This window comes from Zonotrichia leucophrys, chromosome 4, assembly GCF_028769735.1.
Source record: "Zonotrichia leucophrys gambelii isolate GWCS_2022_RI chromosome 4, RI_Zleu_2.0, whole genome shotgun sequence".
Taxonomy (NCBI): Eukaryota; Metazoa; Chordata; class Aves; order Passeriformes; family Passerellidae; genus Zonotrichia; species Zonotrichia leucophrys.
In genome coordinates, this window is record NC_088173.1 from 30,720,301 (window position 1) to 30,733,530 (window position 13,230).

Consider the following 13,230-nt stretch of genomic DNA (forward strand, 5'->3'; position numbering starts at 1 on the left):
TTCTAGGGAGCCATTTCGGTTTGTTCCTCTGTCTTTGCTGTGTGAGCCAAGATGTTATTAATTTTTTCTGCTCAGCACATAACAACACAACATTTTTGTGGTCTGGATGCATCAGTCCAAAATACCTGTTTGAAACCTTTGCTTCGCCCCAGGCAGCTGTGAGGACCAAGCCCACTGCTGCTCTTCAGTTTGGATGCCTCTGCAGAGGTGTGAGGAATAACACCTATTTCTGCACCTAGGAAGCTTTCAGAAATGTTGTGTTAATGCCCTTGTATAGAAAACCCCTCTGCAGTGATACTAAAAAGTAAATCTTGTGGTTGCTATCAGTCCTTCCTTCATCAAGAGCTGTGGGATCTGGGGTTGGGTAACAGTGAGGTGCCTTTTGGGGCGGAAAAGGCAAACACGTTGTGAGTGAAAGTCAAATTTCCATTAGTGCTATGTAATGAAGGCAGCAGGAAGCAAATCAATTAAGAGCCACAGTGTAATGTAGCTGTCTCATTAGACTGATGAGCAATTCTTCATGTGAGTAGCCTTAATGATTGTCAAAACAAACTTATAATATGGATAATGAAAATACTTTTTCCCCTCTCAAGTCCTGGAGAAAAAGCCCGCTATTGATTATATTCATACTGATACAACCCACAGGCTTTGTATTGCAAATATGCAGTTCTTTTAAATCTCAGTAACTCCATCTGAAATAATGTGGGTGATTGATTAGCTGATGTGTGACTGGTAGGGCATAATTTATTTCAGCTCTCCATCAACCCCCATCCATCCAGCTTGCTTTGCAAGTTACTCCTGTAACATTCTGCTATTTGTACTTTTCCTCCTGGTGTACCCTCTCTAGTTCCAGAAAGGAATCCTTTTCTACCAGATGCTGGACAAACCCATCACACAGCACCAAAAGGGATTTTTAGCTGCACATCATTCCAGCTGAGCACTCCTGTGCTTTGCTAAATATGCCGAAGTTGCACATATGTCACATATAAACTAAATATCAATTTTCAAGAATGATACTCATTTTCACCATGGAAATAAATTTCCAGCAGAGCAGAGTGCCAGGGACAGGAGTGTGTAATGCCCATTTTGCATGATGATGTATGCCATTAAATGTGCTTAATTTGTGTTTGCAGTTAAGCTGCCTGGAGTGAGGACCTATGTGGACCCCCACACCTACGAGGACCCTAATCAAGCTGTCCACGAGTTTGCTAAGGAAATTGAAGCTTCATGCATTACCATTGAAAGAGTTATCGGAGCTGGTATGGAGATGCATTCCATGACCCTTTTGCAACATGAAGGGTTGGCTTTCTTAACATGAGAGATCTGGGAAAGGCTGTGAAATACTTGAGCTGTTAGGTACCCTGCAAGTGAAGGTGAGCGTGTTCCAGCTGAAGTTTGGGACAGACCTGTCACTGACTGCGGTTTTGAAATTCAGGGGCTGAATTGAAAATTCAGAAAATGGTCTAGAAAATGGTCACAAATGGTCAGCTGCGCTATTTCAATGGATGCTGAGGGAAAGCAGTCACTTAAGTTTCACATTCGTTTTACCATTTGAACCTTTTTATCCCCCAATATTAAGGTCACTCTTGAAGCAAATATTAAAAATAAGATGTCACCTGTGACATCAAAAAACCACAAGCCAAGATCCAAAGCTTTAAACTTCCTTGGTTAGAAGAAGAAACTCCCATTTTGTTTCCAGTAAAGCTGTTTGTTTGGACTTGCATCCAACCTTAGGAGTATTTTCTATCTTCTGAAATTGTGGGTTTGGATGTAATTTAATGTTCACCAGAAAAAAAAACCATTTAGGTTACTTTTTGGGAAAGGTAGTAATAAAATTGTAAAAGTTTATAAAACTCTTAAAGCTCTATAAAAATAAATGTTACTGTGGAAGGCTGACAGCTTTCCATCCATGTAACTTACCAAAGGAGGGTTAAGAAGTAAGTGGTTTGAGTTTTACAGCTATCCACACAGGACAGTGGTATAGGATATGACAGGACTCTTTCATATAGTAGACAAGAATATTAAATGAGAAAAAAAGCCCAGTGGAATATAAAGCATAACTCTTTAAATATAGGAAAATTACGTTTTTACTCTAAGTTTTCTTGTGCTTATGAATTACTTGGCTTGTGGTGCAGTGGCTGCTGGAGATAGTCATCACTGCAGTGTTCAGCAGTTCATATCCATGAATGCAGGGCAGCCCTTTGTGCTTTCCATCAGCCAAGGCTGTGCTGCATCCTGTAGACACAGGCACATCATGTGTTCCCTTGATGTGGTGTGATCCTGTTCCTCCTCATTTTCTTCTGCAGGTGAATTTGGGGAAGTCTGCAGTGGGAGGCTGAAGCTGCAGGGAAAGCGTGAGTTTCCAGTGGCTATCAAAACCCTGAAGGTGGGCTACACAGAGAAACAGAGGAGGGACTTCTTGGGAGAAGCAAGCATCATGGGGCAGTTTGACCACCCCAACATCATCCACCTGGAAGGTGTAGTCACAAAAAGTAGGTGCAACTTGCTATGGGCAGCTCACTGTGAGCTCTGGCTTTGGGAGAGTTGGTTAAGGGAGAAACCCTTAGGTGATGCCTGTTCTGAATGCACTTCTCATCATTTCTCCAGAAAAAGTGTTCCTTTCCAGAAGCAGGGAAGAAGAACAGGACTGTAGGTGAAGATGTCAGGAATGTATAAAGCCACAATTAAAACAAACTCCCTCTGGGATCTGCTGGAGATGCCCCTGATAATAGTTGCCCATGGTGCTGGCATATGGGAGGGATTGAGAGTTACTGAGGTCTGACTGCTCAGTTAGCAAAACAGCCTTCTGTAACTTTTCCAGCCCAATTCTTCTCCAAATTACAGTATGCACTAAAGATAAGGGCAGGGAAAGGAGCAGCACATCCAAATGTGCCCAGCACACGGCTGTTTGTGCTGTGCTGAGCCCATGAAAAATGTGTTGAGTTGTTGTTACTCATCCATTTTAGAGCCTTGGAGGACCTACATTATTTGCATCAAGGATTATTTTGTTAGCTAATTCTAAATTCTAAAATAAATAACTACTTCTTTATTTTGTGTTTTAAGTGTAGAAGCACCAGCCTCACAGGTGTGAAGGGCTGTCTCCCCTCTTGCTTGGCAGTGTCAGAGCTTGCTGAGCTGCTGCTGTTCAGATGGTGGCATTTGGGGCCATGTGCTGCTCTCAGTACCATTTGTCATTCCTCAGGAAGCATCTCCAACATTAGCTCTTTTTCAGAGCTGCAATAGAGAAGGTACAGAGGCTCCAGCTGTTTGTCCTTGTAATCTCCACAAAATCAATGCTGTTTTGTAATCAGCAGCCTTTTCTTGCATTTTTCTTTGAAATTGCATTTCCTGAAACTTTTAAGAAAAAAATAACCAAAATGGATTTCTCCCAAAATTTTAATAAATACCAAAATCTCTTGAGGACAACCTGTGTAAGAGCTCCAATTTCTAGCCCTGCAGGAATGTGGAATACTGGGCAAAGAGCAAGTGATGATTATACATCCATGACGGCTGCTACTGGCATTGGCCTGAGTCCTTCTGGCTGCTGGGGCCTCGGGGGATGGTTGGAATTTCCACTTTTAGTGAGAATGTGCCTCCCTAGCAAGCTGCCTTTTGTATAAAGTGGCTGTCTGCTCCAAAAGCTGTGGAAACACAGGGAGCCCTGCTTCTAAATTGGACTTGGAGAATCTAGAGTCTGGATTCAGTATGCACCCAGAGCTTCTCATTAGCTCGGTAAATATTTGTTTACTGCACTCAAAATTTTTTTCCAGCACACATCTGTAGCATCTTCATAGGTTTTCCCTTTTCTTTTACATGGACCAAAGCAATTTTTATGAATCTCTAAGTATTTAACTTCTTTTACCCTTCAGTATCTCAGTCATTGGCCTTTTGTAGAATCAGATCTTTAGGGTAAAATCTTTTGGGTCTTTGCTGCATCGTGATTTACCTTGGAAGTAAATTAGGTTAAACTGAATTTAATTATGCCATTTTTAATTCTTAATCAGAATATCATTGTATTTAACTAATATAGTTCAAATGCACACCTTAGTAATTTGGACAAATCATGCTCATTGTCCTCTTGCAGACAAACCCTTTGCTATTTCTGCTTTACAAAGGTAGTGGCAGTTTTCATTTGCATTCCATTTGGTTGCACTGATGCAATGGGCACACCGCTGACATGAGTGCCATCCACATCTATTTTATGACCATGTAATGCCAGCAGGAGGAAGCCCTAGTGACACAGAGAATCAGCCCAGCACTTTGGAAGGGCTGATGTTTACTTTTAATTTACTTTGTTGAAAGTTATCTATTTGTGTCCTTATTTCCATGCTCTTGGAGATGGGGTTAATTTATTCCATGATTGCTGCCAACCTGCAGCAGTCAGATAATGAAACATAAGTGCCAGAAATCTTGCTGTTTTTTTCTCTGGTGGCATCCAAAGGCAGGAGTCTGGAGGAGGTTCCCCAGGGTGGTGGCATAACAAGACACCATTCTCACTGCAACGCTGCCTTGAAGTGTCAGAGATAAGGGACCCCATGCTACAGTTGTGTGTTTAGCTTTTAAAATCAAAACAAAACATTAACATTTGAGATATCCCTGGAGTTTTCTTCCCTGCAAAGACACTGACATGTTTGCCATCCAATAGCAATGGCCCCTGAGATCTCTCCTCCCTCCTACGTTCAGCCCATGCTGAGTGTAGACAGATGGCTGCCATCCCTAAAGGTGGGGACCATCTTTCATTTGGGATTATTCAGCAATAATTTTCATGGTCCCAAGGTGCATTTCTCATATCAAAAGTCATATTTTGGGTGAGTTTCAAGCTTGGGCAGCAATTGTGAGAGTAACATAAAAGAATTGTAGCAACACAGGTCCTTCCTGCTGCAAAGGTAATGTTTGCACAGCAATGAGTATTTTGATTGACAAGTTCACAATTACCTTTGTTATGTACATAATTAAGCAGTAAATTAGGCAAAATAGTTAAGGAAATCAAAAATGGGAAAATTAAGATCTATCTAAAGGGTAGGATGTGCTGATTTTTAGTATTTACCTTCATGTGCATGTTATGACACATAGCAGCTCTTGTTGATCATTTCTATAAAAGACATTTATAATGCACTTTACAAATAACTGACAGCTTCTCTTTTGTCTGTGCTTTGTGCTAGCTAATGGAAATTGATTTAAATAAAAAATAATTTACATGTTCTTATAAGATTTCATTGAATTTACAAGGGCTGGAGCACACCACATTAATTATTGCTACGCCATTGTGGCAAGCTAGCGAGAAATTAGATTTAAAAACTGAGCAAAAACTATATATAATTACCATTAAAATGATTCGGGCATGAAAATTAATCAAACAGATTTGGAAAAACATTATTATTCCTGTCAACAATAGGACACCAGGTCTTTTGTTAAGAACTTTTACTTTGATTTCCACTTGCACTCATTCCACACTTAACGAGCTTTTGTTCTGCAGTGTAAATATTCCTTCTCTTACTTCCAGATGTGTTTGCAAGGATAGTCACTTGAATTACAAGGAATGCAATCTCATCCTTTCCTAGTCTCAGTTTTGATGGTTACCAAGCCCAAGCTTCAGATCATCCTTGTTGCTCTTTTTGGGCTCCTGCTGTTACTTCAGGATGTTGAAGCTTGAGGGAAGGATCCAAAGACTTTGCTGTGTGCATTTTGGCCTCTGCAAGCTTTCAGCTTGTTGGTGGAGACAAGAACTGCCTGGCTTCAGCTTACAGCATCCTTCTCAATCATCATCTAAACAGTCTAGGGCTTGGTACCCCACCCATAATATTGTATTGGTTTTTAATCCACTCCTCCTCAATTTCCCTACTTCTCTATATATTCCGGGAACAACTCCTGTCATCCTGCGGGGACAGCAGTGTCTTGGTGTAGATTTACTGTTGCATGGCTGTATATCCAGATGCAGAGACACAATTAAAAGACTTTTTTATTGCTCATGGTTTTTAGATAAATTCCTAACAAACTCATGCACTTTTTTATTCTAGGCAAACCAGTAATGATAGTGACTGAATACATGGAGAATGGCTCTCTGGATACATTTTTAAAGGTATTTCTTAGATCCTTTTTCCAGGGGGACCTGGGGACTTGTTTTGGGTTCTTTGTAGATGGTTCATATCAATGAAAATGTTTTGTGGGTGTTGGTGCTGTCCAGGGGCAGGAGTAGCTCAGTTGTCTCTTTGATCTGCACTTACACAGCATCATGAAGGATCTGGGGCATGCAATGATAGAAACAGGTAAAAATAAATTGGAGGATATTACATTTATTTTAGAAGGCAGTGGAAGGTATTAACTTAGCCTGCAAAATGTGGTGTGGTTCAGGAGCAGACCCGTACTGCAGCATAGCAAACCCCAGACTTGTTAGAGTTTTTCCATGAAATGTAAGAGCTGGAGAAGGGAGAGTGAGGGAAGTGGTTAGAAATGCAATGTGGGGAAGAGCTCCTACCCCCTCAAGTGTTCATGAACCCCTGTAGGTAGGACTTCCATGCAACTTGATGCCATTCAGTTTCCTGACTGAGAAACAGCCCAGCCTAGTGCCCTTATACTCCTTGTACACATGTGTTTGCTCCAGTCACAGTCTCTCTATCAGCCACCCGTAGATGCAGCTCATTCCTTGATCTCAAGTTAAAAGAACTACATTTCCTTAGCTTTGTCTCTAGAGATCTTAATCTAAACAGTGAAACTTAGAAAAGTTTCATGGTCAGAGCATGAGAGTAATGAATTATTAATTTTCCTGGTATCCTTCCTTGGAGACTTGCCTTTGCATTTTTATTCCTGCACACACAATGCTGAGGGTGCAGAGGCTCTCAGCTCATCAAAAGTCTCCTTCCTTTTGCAGAAAAATGATGGGCAGTTCACTGTCATCCAGCTGGTCGGGATGCTGCGAGGCATCGCCTCCGGGATGAAGTACCTGTCTGACATGGGTTACGTGCACAGAGATCTGGCTGCCAGGAACATCCTGATCAACAGCAACTTGGTCTGCAAGGTGTCAGACTTCGGCCTCTCCAGAGTCCTGGAGGATGACCCTGAAGCAGCGTACACAACCAGGGTCAGTTATGGGGATACAAAACTGATTGAGCTCAAGAGAAACTTATTTCTTGCCACATTTTGCTGTTCAGGCTCTCTAGCAAAGAGTTTCTACGAATCCAGGGCCTCTAAACTGAGCAAGAGGGTTAGATCAGGTGATAACAGTTAATTGTCACCACATTAATTTTGCAAATGCCTTTAATTTATAATGGGGGTTTATATAACACAGAGTTTAAACAACACAGAGTTTAACTAATAACTCTGAAGTTCAGGTAGGGTACACGAGTCAAGTAGCAAACTTCGCAAAGTTGCCATGCTTCCAAGCTCTATTCTGTCCTCTTTGGTGAATACCACAGGGAAGAAAGAGCAATTGCTTTGCTCAGGCACCCATCCTGTGATGTAAGCCATGGTCTTCTGAATAATTTGACCCTTTTTAAACATTATTGTGTAATGTATGCCCACTGCAAATAATGCACACTGCCCTCAGCATTATCTGGTTGAGAGTAATTTCTCCCAACCCAAGAAAGAGCTTTTCCAACCTCAGTGCTCTGCCCCTGCTCTGCCCACAGGGCACTGGAGGGAGAGTGTGGGCAGGACCCACCTTCAACAGCACAGACTTGGAGAGAGCCTCCAATATTAATGGCAGTGATTGGCACTCCTTGGGCATGTCTTATTACTGTGTTTTTCCAAGGGTATTGTTTTGAGGGTGGTGGGAGCTCTCTTGAGTCGTGTTCCCTGTTCCTGTGGACATCTTGGAAAGGCCTTCCAGCTTTTGTCAGTCATGGCCCCGTGATAGGAGCCAGTGCACAGCTGGACTGGCACTCCCCTGCAGGCTGAAGGGCTCTTGGCCAGCCCTGCTGTGGCTCCCATGTGCTAATTGGCACTGCTGAGAATCTGGCCCTTCACTTAAAGCATGCGCTGCTGAGCTTGTGAATAAGTAATTATGGGAAGAAGAGACTTTTAAAAAGTTGCTTTGAAAACGTGTTCCAAATCCTGTCTTTTTCCAGTAACAAACACTGTTAGTGGGCATTCAGGGAGACCTTCCAATATTTAGCTCAACACGTAGAGGAAGGGACTTCACAGGAAAATATTTTTTAATATAAATCAAGAGAGACAGCTCTTTAAACCCAATGAGAAAAGTATTCCTTAATCCAGACTCTCCTTTCCCTCCCCTTTCCCTTCTCAGAGCTGATCTGAAGTTTGATTTCTAAAATGATAGAGAGGAGAAAAGGAAACAGCAAAGCACATTTGACAGCTGTGGCATCATTTTGAGTCCCACAGCAGAGGCTAAGCCGGCTGGTCTTTGCGCACACAGATTTCTGTGCCTGCTACACAGATCTCTCTGCAGGACCAGGGCTGCATTAAAAAAAAGAAAAAAGAAAAAAAGGGAATTACTTCCGCAGCAATTTGCATGAAGCCCTCGTTAGATCAAAGTCTTCCTCAGCCTCAGAACTGTCTGTTCCTCCCCCGCTCGCTCTCAGAAATGGAGGAACTGTATTCCCTTACCAACCCGTGCAACATAATTGAGATGTTGATCCTATACATGTCCCAGCATTCAAACAACATTCAAACAACAAACCTTCAGGACAGCCAATTAGTAGGCAGCCTACAAATGCTTATGGGCTGAGATAATGTGGAAAGGGGCCCCATGCTGTCAAACAGATTTACTTTAAAATTCGATGTCTCTTTCCAGAGAGAAAATAACATCCCTTGGTGCTCTGAGAAGAGCTGTTTCGACTTTTTTCACGCGTTCTCTGCCCTCCTCTGCAATCTGTTTTTTAGGGATTTTTCTCCATTTCTTTTCCATTTAGGGAGGGAAGATCCCCATTCGATGGACAGCGCCTGAAGCGATCGCCTTCCGCAAATTCACATCTGCCAGCGACGTCTGGAGCTACGGCATCGTGATGTGGGAGGTGATGTCCTACGGCGAGAGGCCTTACTGGGAGATGACAAACCAAGATGTAAGCACGTGCCAGAGCCGCTGTGTGATGGGACTTTGGGGGCCCAGCACTCGTTCTGCTGTCAGAGAGGCAGAATCGGGACTGGAGGAGGAGAGCTGCTGTAAGAATGGCTTTGCTGCCCCATGCCAGACAGAAATGATCCTCCCTCCCCTTTGATGCTGTTTTTTTTGCAGCAGCCCAGAACAGGCTGTGTGCAGAGGGAAATGTGTCTGCACAGAGGCAAGCCTGCTTCCCCCAGCAGCCCGCTGGAACTTCACTAATGCTGTTAGAGCTGGAGCCTGTCCCTCCTCTGCTTAATGACAAAGGCCTGCCAGGGGATAGATGCTGATAAACTGGCAGCATTTCAGTTGTGTGTTCAAACCCCTGCAGCCACGTAAAGCAGAAACCCAAGAGAGTCATGGTGAGGGTTTTGTTTCCCGGCAGAAAAGCTGGGTGATTTGATCTAGTGACAGCAGTCCACAGAGTTCCAAGAGTCTTGGTCATTCTTGCATTGCTGATCTCAAGAGAATAGTTTTGCTCCAGTTGTGAACATCTTGTAAGTCTGTGCTTGCACAGCTCTCATTCATTTGTAGTCTCCTTTGAGTTGTGTCCCCTTGCTCCTGGGTTCCAGTACCCCCTTGAGTCTCTGACCTCGAGGCCACCCTCTGAAGCACCTCCAAACAGATGCCTGGGAATACTCTCTCCCACCTGACTGCAGCTCCAGTCCCAGCCTGGGTAAGGATCTTTTGATCCTACTGCAGGGCTGCATTCTACCCTGAGCTCACCATCAACGTCTGTCTTTGTCTAAGGCTGCAAACATTTAAGCCTGGGGTAGCCAGATTTTCTAGGTCCTTCCTTCCTCTTCACATCTCTGAGAACTATGATTTGCAAAGGTCTCTGAGAATGCCAGCTAGTCATGAGGTCGGATTGACCAACGGGGCATGTGGGGCAGCTCTGCTACCTGTGGAGATCCTGCTGCTGGATGGGTTTCCTCTGGGCACAACACTTGGTGTTTCATCCTTTCTGCTTTTTTGAGCAGTGTTCCTATTCCAGCAATTTTCTTCTGTTTCACTGGCAGCAAGAGCTCTGGCTGAGCGTTCTGCTCTCCCTGAGTTTTGTTAGCAAGCCTTTGCCATCAGCGGATGTTACTACCTGTCACACTGAGCTGCTGTCTCATCTCACTTTGAGTCCAGGCGTGGAAACGAGTGGTACCTTTGAGATGGTCACGCCATGCTCCTTGCCAAGGACCTGAACACAGTGTTTGGCATGAATGCCCCACTGCTCCTGCATTGCTGAGCCTGTCACATTTGCAAGAAGTTCAGTAAAGCAGCATGTACCTACACAGGGATTTATCTTAATCAAATACAGAGACTTGCTGCCATAGTGTGTGCAGAGAATGCAGGAGTTGAGAGCCAAGCTTTTGCGCTCACATTGAGCGCTGTAACTATCTTTAATGCTGATGTACTGGCACAGCACAGATGTTGTTCCGTAAATGCCAGGCTAAGATTGAGGCTGGTGCCAGGGAGGTAATGGTCTGTGGCCAGGGGAGTCCCTTGTCTGAATCACAGCACTGTGAGCATCCACACTTTACAGAACTGTTCCAGAAAGCCCAAATGCCTCCATGTTCTGTGGGGTACAGGCTTGCCAGGAAGGAAAGCAGAAAACAAAGGATTACTGAGATGTTTATGAGCATCAGTTCCTGCTTAGGCTTTGCTTGTGTAACTTCTCTGTTACTTGCCTCTGCCCTTTGGCAGATGGTAAGTGCCTGGATGGTGGTGGCATAGGAACTTAATTCAGTGCTGTGCCATATTTCTCGTGCAATTCTTCCTCCGTCAGCTCCTGAAGGCCTCCTCTTCTTTCCTCCTTGTGTTGACAGAAGAGTCAGTGGTGTTAGATACAGCACTGGCTTCTGTGCAGAGAAAAAAGGGGTCACATAAATTCTGGACTCTGTTGCACAAGAGTTTCTTGTTGTATGGCTTGTAATTAAAGCACATAATTTTCAAGCACAACTGATGATGAGCAAAATTATTCTCACCCTGTTACAGATGGCTTGCTTTAAAGGAGGTGAAGTGTAAAAGGGCAGAAAATGTTTTAAGGCTACAAATTACATTTTAAAGTCATGCTAGTTTCTGGATGGCCCTCTAAAAATATGCTTTGGCTTGACCACAAGATAAGGCTTTGATGCAGAAATTATGCAGAGGAATATTGTGGCCTGTGTTGCACAGGTTGATAAGCTAAATAACCACAGTGGTTGATTTTTAGTGTTCAGACTGGTGAATCTATGAAAACACCACTGAGTGTTGCTTTGCTTTACTGGAATAGACTATCCCAAATTGTCCTCTCCTAAACATCCAGTTCAGTCACCCCAGTCTGAATAGTGCTTGTCCAGAAGAGAAAGAGAGACAAAAGTGCCTCCTTAGGTGCAAATTCTAAACCCTCAAGTGTTACAAATCAGTAAGCACACCAATGAATGGAACAGCAAATGTCCTGTTTTCTTATTTTCTAATCACTGTGGTGGCTGCAAGTGACTCAGTCTTTCTTGTTTCTTTTTTTTTTTTTTGCTCCTCTTGCTGCTAGAGGCCTGAAGGCACCTTCAGATGCAAGAGTCTATTTCAGCATCCTAGCTTCTTGCAGCATTTTGATACCATTTACATTGTATCACCAGCACGGATGACATCCTGTAAATTGAGTTAACGCTATTGATTGTGATGTTACTGCCAGGAATATCCAGCACGCATAACCCCACTGCAGATATAGTTCAGATATTCTGATCTGGTGCCAGATGGTCTGCTCCGTCTTGCTACTATTTTCTTTCTGCTGCAGTTGGAGGATGACCCATTATTGTTATAAATACAGACGTGGACACAGCAAATAGCATTCTCATGGCTGTGCCACACTGAAGCTTTTTTTCTTTATAGGGCAGCTGCAAATTTGGAATCAGGGTCCAACTGAAAAGCATGGTGTGAAGAACAGAGAGTATAAATAGCACAATGTGGTGGAGCTGGGAGCAGCAGCCAGGCCATAGAAGAGATCTCCTTGCAAGTGTAGGTTGGGTGGAGAGTGGTACAACTGCTCCACTGAAGGATAAAATGTCAGATGGGCAGAAAAGGACTGCACATGTTGTGGCCCAGATCTTCTGCTGTGCTTTTTTTTACCCTTGGAGGAGATGGTGAAGCCTCACCTAACTGCTTCTCTGCTATGTACATCCTCAGAGAGTTTGAGGTTCCCACTACTGCTGCTCAGTCAGTCTGGCTCATTCCCGCGACTCTTACACTTAGAAAAATGCTCTTTGATGGAGGCGGACAATTTAAAACCAATCCATTTTGAATTTTGAAGCCTTCTGAAATGCAGTGCTAGCCTGACCCAGCTCATCCTGTACTACTCATCTAGCCACTAAAGACCAAGACAACAATTCCCATGCTAATCACAGAGTCTTCTTTTTCAACACAGGATATTTTCAAATTGTGAAATGAGTGAATGGCATTTAAGGTAGTCTTTGGAGTGGACAGTGAAGCACATGTGGTTTTCATGTGGTCATAGCAAATACCTGCTTCCAGCTCCTTTTCATCAAGGAATCTTGGGAGTGGAGGGTGTGAAGATGGGCTGCCACGACTCCCTTGGCACAGACACAGAACCTTGTGGCTTGAAACACAAGCTGCATTCTCCTGAAAATTGTAATGGTTCAAAATGGGAGCTGTGGGCTTAAAACCCTGCCACAGATCTGCCCCAAACTGGGGAAAACAAGTTGCCTTCCTCAATTCTGCCCTCATTTATTAATTTCTGTCTTTCAAGAGGGCAGGCAACACACATGCATATCACTTGTTTTAGATATAAAACCATAGATGGTTTGTATTTGAAATCAGTGCAACAACTCCCCTGGTTTTAATTTACATACTCTTGGGCTGACACTTTAAATTCCTGGCAGAAATGTGGCCACACTAAGAAACTACTAGACCCAGACAGTATTGAATGATATATGAGATGGTTGTTCTGCCTCTGCCTTGAATCCATCCATCAATTAGGATTCAAAGTCTCTTTTGAAATACAGTCAGACTTTTATTACTGTAATACAAATTTGTGGTCTAGCACATGCCTTTTCATTTAAAAAGAAGCCAACATCTGAATAAACAAAATCACTGCACTCCAAGAAGATGCCAGAAAGCCCTGTAGGCTCTTTTTCATGGATTTAGCATAGGCTCCAGGAGTTTCCTGGTATATAACATAGAGACCACAA

General features: G+C 43.3%; 1 protein-coding gene across 10 annotated transcripts in view; it reads left to right on the forward strand.

Moving 5' to 3' along the window:
* The window catches only part of EPHA5 (EPH receptor A5), a 194,012-nt gene that overhangs the window by 165,613 nt on the left and 15,169 nt on the right, over nucleotides 1–13,230 (forward strand). For all 10 annotated transcript variants that reach the window (XM_064711003.1, XM_064711008.1, XM_064711004.1 and 7 more), the window contains 5 exons: nucleotides 1,134–1,259; nucleotides 2,307–2,492; nucleotides 6,018–6,079; nucleotides 6,869–7,078; nucleotides 8,868–9,017. In XM_064711003.1, coding sequence (XP_064567073.1) covers nucleotides 1,134–1,259; nucleotides 2,307–2,492; nucleotides 6,018–6,079; nucleotides 6,869–7,078; nucleotides 8,868–9,017 — 734 coding nt within the window. The remainder of the gene's footprint in view (nucleotides 1–1,133; nucleotides 1,260–2,306; nucleotides 2,493–6,017; nucleotides 6,080–6,868; nucleotides 7,079–8,867; nucleotides 9,018–13,230) is intronic.